This window comes from Triticum aestivum, chromosome 2A (assembly GCF_018294505.1).
Source record: "Triticum aestivum cultivar Chinese Spring chromosome 2A, IWGSC CS RefSeq v2.1, whole genome shotgun sequence".
Lineage (NCBI taxonomy): Eukaryota > Viridiplantae > Streptophyta > Magnoliopsida > Poales > Poaceae > Triticum > Triticum aestivum.
The window spans coordinates 78820027-78837745 of record NC_057797.1 but is presented as its reverse complement, the minus strand read 5'-3'; the positions used below and the strand labels follow the sequence as shown (position 1 = coordinate 78837745).

General features: G+C 46.8%; 3 protein-coding genes and 1 pseudogene across 3 annotated transcripts; 2 read left to right on the top strand and 2 right to left on the bottom strand.

Annotated features, from left to right (window-relative positions):
* Positions 1–3032: 3032 nt before the first annotated feature.
* On the top strand, positions 3033–3741 carry LOC123191540 (nucleolar protein 56-like). Its single transcript, XM_044604237.1, has 2 exons — positions 3033–3300; positions 3395–3741. The coding sequence occupies exons 1-2, from the start codon at positions 3156–3158 to the stop codon at positions 3739–3741; spliced, it is 492 nt and encodes a 163-aa protein (XP_044460172.1). The 5' UTR covers positions 3033–3155.
* Positions 3600–5911, bottom strand: LOC123187615 (pentatricopeptide repeat-containing protein At1g01970-like; annotated as a pseudogene).
* Positions 5912–6037: 126 nt separating this feature from the next.
* On the top strand, positions 6038–7943 carry LOC123187616 (elongation factor 1-beta-like). The gene is made up of 6 exons (XM_044599529.1): positions 6038–6240; positions 6468–6584; positions 6708–6777; positions 7110–7215; positions 7340–7453; positions 7552–7943. Exons 1-6 carry the CDS (start codon positions 6155–6157, stop codon positions 7713–7715), a joined length of 657 nt encoding a protein of 218 aa, XP_044455464.1. The 5' UTR covers positions 6038–6154; the 3' UTR covers positions 7716–7943.
* Positions 7944–14363: 6420 nt separating this feature from the next.
* Positions 14364–17074, bottom strand: LOC123187613 (cytochrome P450 709B2). Its single transcript, XM_044599526.1, has 5 exons — positions 16662–17074; positions 16153–16376; positions 15658–15908; positions 15166–15544; positions 14364–15015 (listed from the first exon to the last, which is right to left on the bottom strand). The coding sequence occupies exons 1-5, from the start codon at positions 16927–16929 to the stop codon at positions 14584–14586; spliced, it is 1554 nt and encodes a 517-aa protein (XP_044455461.1). The 5' UTR covers positions 16930–17074; the 3' UTR covers positions 14364–14583.
* Between the last annotated feature and the right edge of the window lie 645 nt (positions 17075–17719).

The window sequence follows — 17719 nt, the reverse complement described above, 5'->3', positions numbered from 1 at the left end:
GCAGTAACTATCAATCAGATTTATACCAAAGTGAATCCCCACCACCCCCTAACGGAAAAAAGTAATGATATTGGCATCCATATTACTGAAAGTACAGTACACATAAGCTATATATATACTTTCAGTTTTGCTACTCTATGTTCAGGAAGTAAACATGGGTTCAGGAGATAAACTCATATGTTCAGAATAGATCCAACTGGGAGAGGCTTGTTACACTTCAAATAAATATTGAAAAGCACACATATCCAACATAAGTTGTTTGTAGTACACGCTGAGATATCTATTCATGTGTATGCCACTGCAAAGCTAATTGATAACTGAAGAAATGATTCTTTCCAGTGATTAGCTTTCAAGGGTAGAGATGTCTGCAGTACGAATGATTTTTCCATGAGGCCAAGCTCATGTCAGAAATTCCTACAGCGTAAAAGAGCCTAACAATTTCCATTTGCACAGCAACCACAGCTATTTGTTAATAAAGTTTTTACAAACCCAACAGATCAAATATGAATATATTCATGCGAAGAGTTGACACTTGAATAGTCCAATAAAACTGGAATCGAGATGTACATTTCGGCAAGGATACAACTCACTTCCCTAAGAAGAAATCGTGGCTTGCTTTCCTACTGCAAGTCCCAGATCGAGCTGCAACCTATACTTTGGCCATCGTAGGAGCAGCGGCTAAAGTTCAGTCAAGCTAGCAAACAAATAGTGTTATGTATGCAATGCAATACAAGCAGGGACCATGGATGATATCTTTGTAGAGCTAGTGGTAAAACCATATAATTAAACTATACTACTTTGCAACAACATAATACAAAATATATGATGCCCACTGCCCACTGAAAAGGAACCATAATTCTAACTTATTCCATTAACTGAATTCTGAAATCTGTAAAGCTTGCTCTACTTGCTCTACTTGACCAAATCAAGCAAATGAGCACACTACGGATATCATCAGGAAATTCATGTTGTGACGAAAAACTGGTTCTACCTGTAATAAGTAGACTAATTCTTGCAAAACATAAATCTGCTTGGACAGAAAATCCTCTAAGACTAATAGGCATAACTGTTATTTGGGGAGATCTTGACCATCAATATTCTGAATTGCACAAACTTAGTACCTTTGGATGTAAACAGGGGATTCCATCCAGTGAATATCAAGGGGATACATACCTCTGGTGTAGCTCAGGCGACATTGGACGGATGTTCTTGTTCCTCCGGCAAACTCGGCGCTTCTTCCTCGGGCGAACTTGGCAGCGTCGGAGAATGAGAAGAATACAAGGAGGTGTCCGGAGAGGACTGGAGGCAGCGTAGAGGTCATAGGCCGGCCGCGAGCTCGCGGAGGCATGGAGGTCCGGCGGCCGTGGCTTCCTGCAAAGGAGAGAGAGAGGGAGGTGAGAGATAGAACCGGAGGGAGGGGGAGAAGGAGAGGAGGGAAGGGCGGCGCGTTGGTCCGGCAGCGGCGCTCCGATGGCCGGCCGACGCGGGGCGGCGGTCCGGCGGCCATGGCTTCCGCCTCCTGTAAAAGAGAAAGAGGGAGGTGAGAAATAGAACCGGAGAAAGGGGAGGGAATAAGGAGAGAGGGCATGGCGGCACGCTCTTCCGTCGGCGGCGCGGGGCGGCGGGGAGGCATGAGCGCGAGCCCGCGCATGGAGGTGTTGGGTGCGGTCGGCGGCGGCGGGCACCGGCAGATGCAGGGTGTTTTTTGTGAAAACGATTTTATCAGATTCACTTAAAATAGTACTGCGGGTTTAATACGCAAAAGCATAGGGGCTTTTTTGAAAAAACGTCAGCGACGTACAACCAGAAGCGATTGCTGGTTTATTAGTAGGGAAAGATAGGAACAACCATACGTGATAAACAAGAACTATACAAAAGGAAATCTAAAATAACAAATTAAAAAAAATGTTTGTTGATTTGAAATGTATGCGGATAAAAAAAGTTCATGAATAGAAAAAGTGTTTGTAAATTTTAAAATTGTTCATGGATACAAAAAAATGTGTGTGAGTATTAAAAATGCTAATAAATTTAGAAAATGTTCACGCATGTAAAAAATTTCCATGCAATAAAAAATTATGCATGAACTTAAAAATATTTGTGAATTTGAGAGAATTCGAAAAAAATCATGATTTTTTTCAAATCACAAATGTGACGAAGTCGCCATTTTAAAAAGTTCACAATTTTAAGAAAATGTTCATGATTTTTTTAAAATAAAAAAATTCATGACTGTTTTTAAATTATGGACATGTGACTAGTCAACAGTCTAGTTGCATAGGGACAAAGAAGGGACAAGGCCCAGTTGCATGCCGGATGTCGACTTACAATTGGGGACAAAAGGGGTCGGGGGTGGACTTGTAACTGGGACAAATAATAGGTCATCCCCAGTTGCGTATGACAGATGGAATCACAACTAGGAGAACAAAAGAGGCGAGCCCAGTTGCATCCTGGGGTGGACTTGCAATTGAGACAAAAAAAAAGAGTCGCCCTCCTCCCCCTCCCTCAGTTGCGTGGCGAGGGTGAATTTGCAACCGAGACGAAAAATGGGTCAGATCTAGTTGCATGTCAGAGGTAGCGTCTAGTAGGAGACATGCAACTACCCATTTCCGCCTCCCAAGTTACGTCCGCTTTGAAAACATGCAGTTTTGAGGCGTGGGTGATACTTGCATTCACGTGTTTGGTGATGGGCATGCAACTTACAACAAAAAAATATTTGAGTTCAAAATGTTCGTAAATATTTAAAATGATAACGAGGAAAAGAAAAAAATAGCAAAAAAGAAAAAGGAAAGGGAAAAAATCACAACCCACACAAAAAGGAAAAAGGAAGAGGTTTTTAATTTTTCTTGGAGAGAACCAAAAAAACATACATATGTATAATTATGTTTAGAATTGGAAAATAAGAAAAAACTGTTGGAAATATACCCTTTTTTTTAGATGGGAAATATACCCTAGAGACACTAATATTTGTATTATTATATTTCCATATTCCACTCATCGACCAAGAACAAGGGAAGAATGGCTAGATACCTGGCAAACAAATGCTCAATTGCTTCACGCATTGACTGTTATTGAGGTTAGTTGAAGGACTTTGTCTGCAAAGGTTAAACATCCTGACTGCCTTTTTGTTTGTTTTCCTCACTGGGTTATGAATTCCAGAGATGAGTAGCTCCATTTTCAGTGAGAAACTGCGTGAACAAGTCGAGGAGACATTAGACTTTCATGACAAGGGTGTTGCACCACGCAAGAACCTTGATGTAATGAAAGCTGCAATTGAGGGTATGACCAACACAGTCTCAGAGGAGGGTAAGGGTACTTCTCTTTATATATTGGTCTCTCAATCACTTAATTTCAAGTCTTTCTGTACATGTGTAAATTTACACCTTGCCCTCTTCCGCAGACAAGGAGAAGGAGAAGGAGAACAGTGACATGTCTGCCAAGAAAAGTAAGAAAAAGAAGTCCAAATCTGAGGCTGATGGTGACGCCATGGATCTTGATAAGTCTGCCAATACGGCCGCAGCAGAAGCTGAACCTGAGACAGAGAAGAAGGAAAATAAAAAGAAGCACAAGCTAGAGGAGCCCCAAGATCAAGAGATGGCAGCCAATGACGACGGCGAACAAGAGGAGCCCCAAGAATCTTATTTCGAAGTTGTTTCTCTCTGCACTGGGACACATTTTGAGGTCTATAATCTAGAAGAGCATGAATTGAGGAGCCCTGCTTTTCATATCATGAACAAGATGTATTAATGTTAAGTTGACATTTTTTTCCAGAGAGATGTTACGTTGGCATTACTGTTGCCTGGTTTTGTGGAATCTTATTTCTCTTCTGCACTAGAGTTTCAGCTACATACACTTACTCACATAGATCCTGGCATCCTGCCTCTTGTGGTTAGGGGTTCCTCATGATTGTGCATGTGATTTCTGAAAACATATTGTCATAATATGAACGCAAATGGCACTGGAGTTACAAAATCACTTCAGTTGCAGAGGTAATGGACCGAGTGATTTTGCTCTTCCTGTTGGTTGCCCCTTTCGTCTGGACTGAAATGCTGGGTTGCTGGTGTACTGAAATGCTGTGTTTGCTCTTTTTGCCTTTTCTCCATTCCTTCTTGACCCTGTCTTTGCTCTTCCAACTCTTCGTCCCTTCCTTCAGGAGTGAAACACTCTGCTTGCTCTTGCTACTCTTACTCACTTCCTCCAGGACCTGCTCCACTTCATGAACCACCCCGAGCCTCCCGAACCATGCCGCAAGCAACTGCGACGGCTCTTGACCGATCACGACACCATTCTCTTCAAGCTCCGCCAGAAACTCCAATGCTCCTTCCAGCTTGTTGGCCTTGTCGTACGCGCCGAGTATCAAGGTGACACACCTGTCGCACGGTTCCAGTCCCACACTCCTCATGTTTCGGGTCACACAGACAGCCTCGTCGATCCTATTGGAGAGGCAGTACGCGTTCACCAGGAGCGCGCACAGCTTCGTGTCTGGCACCGTCCCCGCGAACTGTACCGCGTCGAAAACCCGCTGCGCCCCCTCTGAATCGCCTTTGTACGAGTATGCTCTAAGCAGAGCCTTGTAGACCTCTTTTCCTGCGAAGACCTGCTGATCCTCCGTCTGTTTGATCAGATCTTCTGCTTGGTCTAGCATGTCTGCTCTGATGTAGGCCATGATCATCGAACCGTACGCGCGCTTATCGAGCGGTAGGCCCAGCAACACGATCTCTTCGAATGTTTCATTTGCGCGGGTGAGATCCCCGGCCTTGCTGTACATGTCCACCAGTGCAGTCAGCATGACCTGATCACATGGGAGGCCTCTGGCTTTCATGGCCTGGAATGCTTCCTCGGCTTCCCGCAACAGATTTTGCTTGCCGTAGATTTGCATCAACTTGGTGTAGTCGCGCACATTCGCTTCGAAAGAATCCTCCAGCAGTGCATATTCTAGTACCTAGCCAACACACAGTCCATTCGTAAGGTCACATTGCCGATAAAATTAATGCGAACAGTCACCATTGACGCAATTCAGAAGTTCAGCCATTTTTAATTCAATGTTCAGTAAGGAGTTCAGATCAGAAGTGCATAAAATTCTAAACTCAAAATTCCCTAAAGAAGATGTGAGTAAACTAAGACCATGTTCATTCTCCAAGCAAATGAAATCTCACTCAGGCAATGGTGGTGCCGAAAAATAACAACGATTTCAACCTAGTGCAGCAACAAGCAGAGGACATTTCACGTTCTCAAGTAAGTAGCTAATTCAACTGCTTCATAATCATGAAAAATGATCACTCCCTAGGTGATTCTAGTACTTGAGCAACCACCCCTAACCACAGTCCAGCAAACGCACCATGTAATTTCCATTTGCTCCAAAGATTCATCAACGAGATTTGGGGGAAAAATAATGCCCACTGACCTCAGCGAGAAGCGGGCTCTCCATAGCCTTGAGCTCCTTGAGGACCAGCAACCAGTCCGCCCTCTTGGGTTTCATGGCCTTCACCCAGAACGCAAGGACCACGCCGAGATTCTCATCGCCGGGGGACAGCGACACGACGCGCGGCATCAGCGCCCTGCATCGGTTGGGCAGCTTGGGGGACAGGCCGCGCATCGCCTGCTCCTGGGGCTCGGACAGGTCGGACCCGAGCTCATCCCAGCTGAACCTCGGCGTCTCCTCCGCCTCCACCGCCGCCGCCTGCTCAGTCCCCGCCGCCCGAGGCCGCGCCTTCGCTCCACGGCGGCCGGGCGCGCTCTCGCATTGCGAATACGCCCTCGTGGTGCAGGCCCTGGAGGCTTGCGAGGCCAGCGAGTGGAAGGCCGGGGCAGCGAGCGATACCATGGGAGCTCGCCGGAGAAGACGACGAGGGAGCTGAGCAAGGAGCAGAGGGCTCTATCCAGTGGCACGATCGAATCTGAACCGTCCAACGGCGAGAGATCCGATCGAGCGGCCAGGATGGCCGTGTAGCTTTCCCAGGGAATATCCCCACCGTAGATGCCAGATCGCACGGGCGTGCGCGACGTGGGACCCACCGGCGCGGCCGCCAGATATAAATAGCCGGCCCTGGCTACCCCGCATTCCCCTCTCGGTCTCGCTAGGGTTTTGGGATTTTAGCCTCCAGCGCCGCCGCCGCCGCCCCCCAGCGAATTCGACAAGCCCCCGAGCTCGCCGGATCCGATGGCCGTCACGTTCTCCGACCTCCACACCGCCGACGGGCTCAAGGCCCTCGAGGCGCACCTCGCCGGCAAGACCTACATCTCCGGGTGAGCACAGTCGCCTACCCTACTCACTCGCTGTACTCTATCAGATCTGCTAGTTCGTAGTGGTCTGCAGTTGGATTAGCTAGGTTTGAACTGATCTGCGCTGCGATATTTGATTGCCTACAACATGGGATCTCTTCTCCTTAGTTCCGAATTTTGCAAATCTGGTGATTTATCTGGCTGGATGCGGCTGTGTTTGCTTATGAGTGGTTTTTGTGATGCTTCTGCAGCGATGGGATCACCAAGGACGACGTCAAGGTGTTCGCGGCGGTGCCCGTGAAGCCCAGCGCCGAGTTCCCGAACGCTGCCCGCTGGTATGACACCGTCGCCGCGGCTGTTGCTCCAAGGTACGAAGTGTAGTATGTGCTGTTCTATCTTAGTATGCTGTCACTTAGCATGGCAGATTAATCTGGCCTATCGAATGGTGTAATTATATGCATGGTTTCTTAATGCCTTTGCTGACTATGCAGGTTCCCTGGCCAGTCCTCTGGGGTGAGTGCATCATCGGCTCCTGCTGCAGCTGCTCCTGCCGCTTCCAAGGTTTGCTCCTGCTTGTCCATGTTTGTTGTGTCAATTACTACTTTGAGAGTTTGAGCAATCGGTGCTTTTATTTGCCCTTTGAAGGCTTTATTGTTACTATAATAAGTTCTATAGTGACTGCAGCATGTGCTAGAACTCCAAATTGTAGTTTTGAGGGAATGATAATCGTTCTTTTAGTAATTAGAACTGTGTGTATGCCAAGCTCTGAATGCTTCACATTAATGAATGTTTGCTGAAGTACTATCTCAGTTACATTTATGTCAATCTTCATAGTCCTCATTTGAATTCGAATATAATTATTGCTCTGCATTGTGCGTTTGACCTTCTTGCAGGATGAAGACGAGGATGATGACATGGATCTGTTTGGCGATGAGACCGAGGAGGACAAGAAAGCTGCAGCTGAGCGTGAGGCTGCCAAGCCTGCAAAGAAGAAAGAAAGTAAGCTCTTCTAGTGCTGTATGCTTAAATTTTCTGCGGAGTTCTAAGCAACTATTCTGCAGCATTCACCTAGTCTGGCATACATTTTCATTGTCCAGTTTGTGCTAACTCCAAGCTTATTTAGGTGGCAAATCCTCTGTCCTCATGGACATCAAGCCATGGGACGATGAGACTGACATGAAGAAGTTGGAGGAGGCTGTCCGCAGTGTTCAAATGGAGGGTCTCACCTGGGGTGCATGTAAGGAACTCATTTCTTTTCATATAATATATATCTCTTATCATACCTCACTGATGCAACAGTTTGAGAAAGTTAACATAATGCTTTCACTCTCGCAGCTAAGCTTATGCCTGTGGGTTATGGCATCAAGAAGCTCCAGATCATGCTGACGATCATTGACGACCTCGTGTCTGTCGACACTCTTATTGAGGAAGTGCTCTGCGAGACGCCCATCAACGAGTATGTCCAGTCGTGTGACATCGTTGCCTTCAACAAGATCTAGAATCTTTGTTCACCCACTTGTTGCTGCTGGATTCTTGGTACTGGGATCTGTCGATCTGGAAAACATTATTGTCGTCCCATTTAGTTACCCCTCTTACAGAAATGCTACTGGTTTTGTTTTTGAGTGATGCCCTGGTCTTGAATGTCTGCTACCTTTAAATAGTTGAACTGCTGAGCGGTTTGTAATGGCGAAACATCTATCATGTGGAGTAAAATCAGTCTTTGATAACTGTGATAGGATGATCGAGATGTTCTTGTTTACAATTGTTTCCATATCCGAGATGTGACTCGAAACTCAATCTTACCACCAAGAAATAAGAAGCTGTCGTGCCTAGCCTGTGGGTAGCCTGGGGATTCTTGAAATTGTCGAAGAGGCCATGGGGGTGGATCGATCTGGTCCAGCCGTGCTTGAATACTTACTATTGATGAATGACCGTCCGGTTCCATTAAAGCCAAGCCTAGATGTCACAATGGATCCCCACCGCAGTCCTTGAGATGGCCCATGGCAATTCTGGCTATTGCAAACAACTTCCATCAAGCAAACCAAAGGAGTCGAGATACCCATGAAAAAAGGTGGCTGAAACCCAATCCGAGATTTGTGAAGTTGAATGTGGATGCCTCATTCCATGTAGATGAAGGTACTGGAGCAACGGCAGCAGTCATTCAAGATGAGAAAGGTAACTTCTTAGCAGCCCAATGCAAATACTTAACACATGTATCAGATGTGGTCACCTCTGAAGCTCTGGCAATGAGAAACGGTCTCGCTTTTGCAAACTCTCTTGGTTTCCCTAGAGTAGAAGCAGAATCAGATTCGACAACAGTTATTGAATACTGCTCAGGCCAAACCAGATGGTGGGATGCTGCTGCTGCCATTTTCGCCGAGTGTGTGGACGTTTCGTCGCTTATTGGGAAGGTTACATTAAGCATTGTGGTCGTTCATCGAACCAAGCAGCTCATGTGCTAGCTAGTCATAGTTTCTGTAATAAGATTAACGGTAGTTGGGTTAATGAGCCTCCGGCTTATCTTATTCTCAAACTTTTGGATGATGTAATTCCTAGTTAAAGTTTCAATAAAGCTAGCCATGATGGCCTTCCTTCAAAAAAAAAAAAATTACACCACAATTGAAGTTGCCATAAAAAAAGTTTGAGTTGCCATGCATAAAATCCGACAAAAAAAATCATGATTTGTTTCTGGTTCCTTCAATGGTCGGACACTCTGCATCTACTTTTAGTTAGTGCCTGAGACAAAAAATCACGATTTCTTTTTGGTTCCCTCAATGGTCAGGCACTCTGCATCTATTTCGTAAATGCGCAGGACGATGATTTATAAGCAAACCATGAGAAATTGCATGATACTAACAAATCCCACTTCTATAGTGCCTCTGATCGGCGACGCATAGCGAGGTAAGCTATGACAATTTTGCGAAAGACTCCATCATTTTGCTCCACATTTGCAGAGAGCCTGAGACCCCTTGGGACTACCCATACTCCCTAATCCAAAAGAGGAATAGATTTAGGGTGATATATATGAAAACTAGGGTAAATTTTTTCATGTTTGTGAACATGTAGTTTATTTTAAATATCTATGGTAACCAAAAGGAATAGAGGCCAAAATTACCTATCCGATAATTTTATTTTACAACATGAAATTATGGAATGGAGCAAGTTCTTAATATTACACTTCCTCTGATCCGAAAAAGTGTCGTAGTTTTAGTTCAAATCTAAACAAAAACCACGACACTTATTTTGGATTGGAGGAAGTACAATATTGCTATATGTTTTCCTGCTTAAAAAAATCACCTCTCCTAACCGCAGTGGTGGACCTAGATTTCGACCTATGTGAAGCCAACATTATGAAGGGTTGAAGTTCTGTAGTATTTAGGTTGCACCAAAATTAATATAATGGATACATGCATATGCATGCGCTAGTAAAAAAGCATTTTGCATTTTTTTGTGGGGGCCATGCCCTCCCACTGGATCAGCACATGCTTCTACAGGTTCGGCCAATCGTTGCCTTCCGACAAAAGAATTCCACGGGACAATGAGGAGAACTACTCGCGATGCACCAAAAGTGTTATTGAATAATTTAAAGATTGCTCGCCATGAGTGCCGCGCAGTGAGCAACAAGTGTTATGCCTTCACAACAGGCCTTGGTAGATGCAAGCATCACCTTGGCGTCGATGTTCATGTCGTTGATGGCTTCCATCAAGGCCACTAGTTGTCTCGCTGTTTAACACACACGTTTCCATTCATTGGCACGGTCAGCCGATCCATGATCAGGGCCAATGGTTCAAGGTACTGACTAAGCACACACGCATTCTTCAATGCTTCACAAAGACGAATGATCTCCAAACAAACCATGTCTTTACTCCTTCGCATGGGTTCAACCATACACTTGTACTCTTGTCCACAACATATGCTACTTCATTTGATAGTTTTGTGCTTGTGACGAGGAACATCAAGTTAGTCAACTTGCTTGTAGATCACACATCAAAAACCCCATTTTCTCTTCGCTGAATCCCTTAGAGCACATCAGGCCCTAGATGCACGCACATGCGCGCGCGCATGTGTGTGTGTGTGTGTGTGGGGGGGGGGGGGCATGAGCCCCCTGCGTTTCCCACAACCCCCTTCTACATGCCTTTGTCATCATATGATATAATGATTTTTCATGCAATTCTTGGGTCCTAGAAGGTTCCTGAAATCATAACCACACGAAAAGAAAATTCTGCTATCATGCATTTTAAGGTTAGTCCCAAAATAGAACGAAGTGTGACCACCAATGTTTTTAAGGCGGTAAGGCGAGGCAAGGCGCTGGGGGGCGCCTCACCGCCTAAGTGATAAGGCACAAGGCAAGGCAGACGCCTTAGAGAGTTCTAAGCAGCAGAATTTGGTAGGCAACTAGGCATACACAGTACACATCTTGCGCTTGCTGCTGATTGTAGAGCCCATATAGCATCCATCCCGTTTGCACTTTCTCTCCTCCAGTAATCATGCATTATTCTAACCATCCAGGCATCCACTAACCACTATAAAAGAGGCAGTGAGCAACTAGCAAAGCAGCTAGCACAAAACAATGAGCAACCAGCAAAGAAGGAAGCAACGAACAACTGAAAAGCAGCAAGCAATGAACAACTGAACATGGAAGAAACAGAGCAGAGGAGGGTGGGGGAGAAGTGGGAGGGAGAGGAGTAGAGGATGGGGGAGGTATATTTTGGTAGTTGGCTCATTGCTGTTGCCTGTTGCTGGTTGCTGATATACTGAAGAGGAGGAGGATGAGGAGTTGCTGGAGAGGATCTGCTGCAGAGGAGGGAGCAGCTCTGCTGGAGGAGAGGAGCCAGAGAAAGAGGAGGAGGTGCGTGTGGATTGGGGTCTCTCTTTCTCTCTCTCTCCCCCCTCTTACCTATTGGTGCCAACAGCATCTCTGTTTCCCGCTTAAAACTGCTTCCCTGCCTGGCTATATATATATATATATATATATATATATATATATATATATATATATATATATATATATATATATATATATATATATATATATATATATATATAGAAAGTTCATCCAACATTACGGGATCATTTGTAGGCCAATTACAAACCTTCTTAAAAAGGGCGTGTTGTTTCATTGGACAGAAGTGGGAAAACAAGCTTTTGTTGCTCTCAAACAAGCCATGGTTACATCCCCTGGTTTGGCTCTTCCTGATTTATCTAAGAAATTTGTAGTGGAGACTGACGCTTGTGAGGTGGGTATTGGTGCTGTTCTGATGCAAGAAGGTCACCCCTTGGCGTATGTGAGTTATAAGCTTTAGGTCGACGAAATCAAACATTATCTGTGTATGAAAAGGAGTACTTGACAATCTTGCTGGCAATGGAGCATTGGCATTAATATCTTCAGTTATCAGACTTCATCATTCAACACAATTTGGCTAGTTTGACTGATCAGCGTTTGCACATTAGTTGGCAGCAGAAGGCTTTAACCAAGCTTTTGGGTTTACATTATACCATCAGCTATAAGAAAGGATCCGAGAATCGAGGTGCCAAGGCTTTGTCGCGCATGCCTCATTCAGTGAGTGAAACATTACATGAGCTGCATGCTATTTCTTCTACCCAACAGGTGTGGCTCGATGATATTGTGGCCATCTATACAATGATTCCTTTGCTTCTGAATTATTGCAACGACTGGCCACTACTCCTCAAGCCGACGCTAAATTTTCTCTCAAAGTTGCTTTACTCCAAGTTGACAGTTGCATCTCGGTTGGAGCTGATCCAGCTTTGCACAAGAAAATAGCCAGTGCCTTCCATGTCAGCCCCCTAGGAGCCTCTGTGGCTTCTTTTGCCAAAGTGAAAAAGCTGCAAAAGCAGAAGTAAAAGCCCAAATAAACAGGGCCTAAAACTCCTTGAAAAATGGCCACGATCGATTTTGTAAAAGGGTTTCCCACATCCGCCAGGTATAACTGGAAATGGTCATGGTCGATTTTGTAAAAGGGTTTCCCACAACTGGTAGGTATAACTGTTTGTCTATGGTCATCAGCAAATTGTCCAAATACGGCCATTTTGTTCCCTTACATCACACTTTCACGGCTCAAAAAGGTGGCAGAGGCTTTCTTGGATTCTGTTTATAAGCTCCATTGTATGCCACTCTCTATTGTGTCTGATCGTGATCACATTTTTACTAGTGTTTTTTGAAAGGAGTTGTTTCAAAAAATTGGCACTCTGCTTCATAGGAGTTCAGCTCGCCATCCATGGTGTGATGGCAAGACAGAACGTGTCAATCAACAAGTTGGGTGTTTCTTGCACTGTTTTGTCAGTAGCCATCCTTCTCGCTCGCCCAAATGGACCCCTCTTTGTGAGTTTTGATATAATACCAATTGGCATTCGGCTACGGGTAAAACTCCTTTTGAAATCATCTATGGCCATCTGCCTTGTCACTTTGGTCTGAAACCTGATGGCGCTATTTGTTATGAAAATTTGCAACCGTGGCTCGACAACCTTGAGATGGTGTTGGAGTTTGTTAGGCAGCATCTGCTGTGTGCTCAACAACGCATGAAAGCTTAAGCAGATAAACATCGCACTGAACGTGTTTTTTGCTGTTGGGGACCAGGTGTTTCTCAAACTTCAGCGGTACCTGCAGTCTTCTATTGCAGCCAGGGCCAACCATAAACTGGCTTTCCCCCTCGCCCCTCGCGCCGCCCCTGTGGGCGACCCCGGGGGGGGGGGGGACCCTAGTCGCACTCCCACTCGAGCCCTCCCACCTCCCACCGTCCGCAGCGCCACCAGGCAAAGCCTGGCCCGCAGGACGGCGGCGGGACGGCTGGATTGCAAGGGGTTTGCGTAGGGTACGGCGGCACGGCGGCTGGGCTACCCTTGTCGACGTTGTGCGCGGTACGGTGGAGGTGGCGAGATCCCGTCGCGCGGTATGATGATGGCTACGCGGCAGGAGGTTGCGGGTGCCGCCGGGTTCAAATCGGATCTCGATTTGATGCTGGACACGGTCGGCCGGCGCGGGGTGGTGGTCTTCGCCGCTGGCTACGTCGAATCGTCTGATTCGACACATGGATATCTACTACGATGTCTTCTCGACCCCATGGCAATCTCATCTATGTAGGTTTCGGTTCTTGGCTCGCTGCCGGATCCGGAACAGACGAAGGTTTGGTGGTATAGGATGGGGACCGGAGGAAACTTTGGTCGGCTGGAACAGCCCGGCATTGGCGACGTCCCTCAAACTTCGTTACCCTTCCTGGAGGCGAAGCCGAGGTCCCTCCTATCCACCTCCGAATACCTCCCGGACGAAAGTCCTAAATTCAGATTGGATTGGGCGGCGGCGGCGTCTTGCACGTCGTAACCTTCATGGAGGCGCCGTCTTGGGAGGCTCAGTTGTTCGGGAAGAGGTGCTAGGGGTGGTGGACTCCGCGTAGCTCCAACAACGGCGACGGTGTGGAGGTTGGCAGGAGGAGCGGCGTTGTATCTACCACGTCGATGACGGTGAGTATTGGCGGCATGTTGCAACTGCATATCGACGACGGATGCGGCTGGATGGACGAGCGCAGGGCGGTGGAGCTGTCTGGCGCCATGGTGGCGTCGACGGGAACAAGACCGGGCAGGGTTGATGCAGCAGTACAACACTGAAGATGGATTGGTAGCAGGTGGCTGCGGCGGCCTCATACTCGGCAGGTGTCCTAATTGAGGAGTGTGCCGGACTGGTGGGTGCCCCATACCCGACAGGCGTCCTAGTTGGGACCTCAGGTCTTAGATGTTAGGTTTGGATGCGAGGACTGCTTGGTATTAGGTCCAGACTATCAGCGCCCCTTCATCAACTGGTTAGGAGTAACGACATATGTTGCCTAGATGGTGGCTTTAGTTTTACTGTTGTATGACTTTGTACGATCTTGTGTGAACAATTAATAAAGTGGCTACATGCATAGTCCAGATGCAGAGGCGGGGGTCCTCCTCCTTTTCTAAAAGAAAACCCATAAACTGGCTTTCAAATTCTACGACCCTTTTGGAATCTTGGCTTTCGCTCGTGTGGGGGAAATGGCTTACGGTTACACAATCGCGCATGAGAAAGCTATGGCTGGGAGGGAATTCAAGAGTCTTTGCCAGCAAACCATCCACAACGGTGCAAGTGGCGCAGCAGGTGTCTGAGTAGATTCAGCTTAGGGATAAAGGCAAGGCAGGAGGCATATATTATCGAAAATTAGACTGTCCATGCAAACAGACGGGTGGTCAAGCCACATGCAATATATTTTCTTGTAATCGTACTACTTTTCCAACCTTAATTTGGAAAAGAATATATACACTGCGTGCACTATGAGCACCACATGCAGAAAATTCAGAAGTTCTGTACTGCAACATTCAGAACCAGCCGGTTCCATTTCATATATCCAGCAGCTTCATAACGACGGGGAGGCCAAACTTAGGCTGCAGAGTGAGGAAATCCGCAGGAGCGTGGACATAGCTCGGGGAGAGAGCGAACGAGAACTTCTGCAGAACCGTCACCATCACGGATTTGGCTTCGAGCATCGCAAAGTTCTGGCCGATGCACGCCCTCGGCCCGATCGAGAACGCCAGCAGGGCGTGTGGAACCTTCGCCGCTCTGGCGACCCCGTTCGCGAATCTCATCGGGTTGAACTGATCCGCATCCTCACCCCAGACCTTTTTATCCCGGTGCATGAATGGGGCGCCTATGACAACTGCATGGTCCTTGGGGATTGTTATGGCTCCGACCACCATGTCAGTTATGGTCTTCCTCTGCATGAAAAGAGCAGGGCCGTAGAGCCTCAGGGCTTCATGGAGGACCATCATCATCTGCAACACATGTCATGTTCTAGTTAGCTGTACATGTGTTGAAATTTCCATTGCATGCATGAGCGTCGAATGATCCTATATTTTAATGCACAAAGCAATTTCTCAAGACATGATCATCAAATCAAGATAAGGGTTGGTTTTTGATCTTGCCTCTTTCAGTTTGCCGAGGTTGTCGCCGGTGGGGTTACCCTTTCCAACCTCCCTCAAGACCTCCTCCCGTAGCCTCTCCTGCCACTCTGGGTACACACTGAGCAAGAACACTGTCCAGGTGAGCAGAAGCGATGTCGTTTCGTAACCGGCGAAGAAGAATGTTTTGCACTCGTGTAGGATCTCCTCCATGCTCAAGCTTAGCTGCTCCTGCTTGCCCCCTTGCACTGTCGTAGTGCAGCCCTCAAACATCAAACCAAGTAGGTCATTTCCATATCCGCTCCCCTTCGACGCTAACCGCGAGTTTATGACACGCATGAGCGTGCTTCGAAGCTTCTTTTCAAGCATCCACTTCCTCCTATTCCTTTTTGTGGGCAGATAGCTAATCTCAAAAGAACATACGGAGTTAAGTGAGCCAAATGGATGTGCATTCGAGGAAATGAACTTCTCATCCTGCAGGATTATGCAAATGAAAGCATACGGGGTACGTATTACCTGAATCCTGGTATCTGCACATTAAGTAAACTGGATATGGCGATTGACTGGAGCTCTTTCTGGGCATGGAAGGCTTCCATTCCTAATTTGTAGCTACTTCCGAAGGCTGTGTGGGATATGATATCTGCTGTTAACCCTTGGACTGCTTTGTCGAATTCCACTAGGATTTCTCTATTTGTGTTCTTGCATGCCTGATCTTCAAACACACTGAACGTGCGTTGGGCACAAGACACCATCGTTTCCGTCATCGCCTACATTGAAGGTGAAAAACAATATGAGTAGTAATTGCATAGAAAAGTAAACCATGCCTATTTTGTATTTTCATTCACTGATTTGATTCGTTTTTTGGGAAAGGTCACTGGTTTGACACTCTGTATATGATCATTCCTATCTCTATCCGTACAAGGTGGACAGATATTCATACTAGAATTCAGCTTGCATCACGCTTGCTGTGGAGTACAATTTTTTATGTGGTTAAGGCATAATATCAATTACCTTTATCTTATCCATTGCAAAAGCAGGGTTGATGACCCTGCGATGGCGCACCCAATCCACACCGTTCACCAACACCAGGCCCTTGCCGAGCAATTCCAACACGTTCGGGTGCGCGTCGTTCTTCGGAAAGTGTCCGGATTTGCTTGAAAGGATCTGCCTAACCAACTCGTAGTCAAAGACACAGATCCGGGGCTTGGCACCAAACCAGAACAGAAATGGCTCTCCTGTGTAGTGTATACCATTCACACATATCACACATGTGCAGGTATGCATATTATCATCCGTATCATCAACTATATATAGTACTTCACATAATATCCATGTTGCTACTAGAATACAGTAGTAGATCATAACTGCACAGGATCAACAGTGAGCTTACAGGTAACTAAAATCCATGTCGCCTGTAGTAACAAATTGACCAAAACAGCAACAGAGGAGCGTTGAGCAAAATCAATTACCAGCAGAATCTCGTACTACCATATTCGCAAAAAAAGAGAAGAATCTCGTACCATACTGTGCCCTCCACTTGAGGAAGTGCGGCGCGACCCTGGGGAGGTAGTTGTGGTCGCGGACGTCGAGCACCACGTCGGCCGTCTCCGCCTTCATCCGCCTCACCTCCTCGTTGGAGCCCTTGAGGAACCTGTATGGGGGGCCATGGATCCCTTGCGCCCTGTGCCTCCTGGCTATGGCGTAGGGCCTCCACACGAGGTGCTCCCATGCCCACGAGACGGCCAGCACCAGGAGAGCGGCCAGCGGAAGGGCGGCGAAAGAGGCCATGGTGGAGACCGGAGAAGACGGAGACGGCGAGCGCCAGCAGAGCTTCGCAGCTCCTTTTTTTTTTGCACTTCTCGCCCCCTCTGCAGTTTCTTTTTCTGGAGCACAGCTCTCGGAATGATTGAGGAGTGTGGCTGTGGGAGAGCTACGTGCTAGTAGTGCTCGACGCCAGTACGCTTGCTCACGCCAGTCGGCTGGCCGCTGGCGTTTCTTAGAAAGGGGCATGCGGTGCATTATTCAGAAAAAAGTCTCAGATTGCAGAGTTTGACATATATCCAGGTTGGGGTCTTCTGTAGTCGTGGAGTACGGTGGCTTTCACGTGGGACCCGACCCATGTGTCACTTGATTTGCATTGCGGTAAGCTTCACCTAGATGGCTAGATGCCTAGACACTTTTGTTTCGCTACACTCTCAAACACATAAGGGTTGAGATTCCCCCATACCCCTTCGTTGCCAGGGACACGATTGTTTTATATAAAACTAGCACATATGCCCGTGCGTTGCAACGGGAGAGATATTTTTACAAGAAGTGTCGGGAGAAATAATTGATGTGTCCATCAAAACGTTTTCCACAACAGTGGCGCGACAGAGCGAAGAGTTGTGGTGTTCTCGTGGGTCATGTTTGGTCCGCGAGATGTTTATAGTAGTGGGGTTGGTCCGAGTGACGACCACTACCACACTCGTGCCTTTTTTCCCTTCAAGTCCACCTCCTTGTCGAGGTTGTGGTGACCTCCTGTTTTTTTAAAAAACATATGAGTTTTTTTTTGAAAAAAGCATTAATTTCTGGAAAAGGC

Excerpts from the sequence above, each read along its gene's own strand:
- LOC123187613 (XM_044599526.1), bottom strand. The coding sequence starts at position 16,929 with ATGGCCTCTTTCGCCGCCCTTCCGCTGGCCGCTCTCCTGGTGCTGGCC. Across the intron at positions 15,545-15,657 it reads GTGCAGATACCAGGATTCAG|CTATCTGCCCACAAAAAGGA; the intron begins GTAATACGTACC and ends TTTTGAGATTAG. Across the intron at positions 15,016-15,165 it reads ACCTCGGCAAACTGAAAGAG|ATGATGATGGTCCTCCATGA; the intron begins GCAAGATCAAAA and ends CATGTGTTGCAG.
- LOC123191540 (XM_044604237.1), top strand. The coding sequence starts at position 3,156 with ATGAGTAGCTCCATTTTCAGTGAGAAACTGCGTGAACAAGTCGAGGAG. Across the intron at positions 3,301-3,394 it reads CAACACAGTCTCAGAGGAGG|ACAAGGAGAAGGAGAAGGAG; the intron begins GTAAGGGTACTT and ends CCTCTTCCGCAG.
- LOC123187616 (XM_044599529.1), top strand. The coding sequence starts at position 6,155 with ATGGCCGTCACGTTCTCCGACCTCCACACCGCCGACGGGCTCAAGGCC. Across the intron at positions 7,216-7,339 it reads GCCTGCAAAGAAGAAAGAAA|GTGGCAAATCCTCTGTCCTC; the intron begins GTAAGCTCTTCT and ends AAGCTTATTTAG. Across the intron at positions 7,454-7,551 it reads GGGTCTCACCTGGGGTGCAT|CTAAGCTTATGCCTGTGGGT; the intron begins GTAAGGAACTCA and ends TCACTCTCGCAG.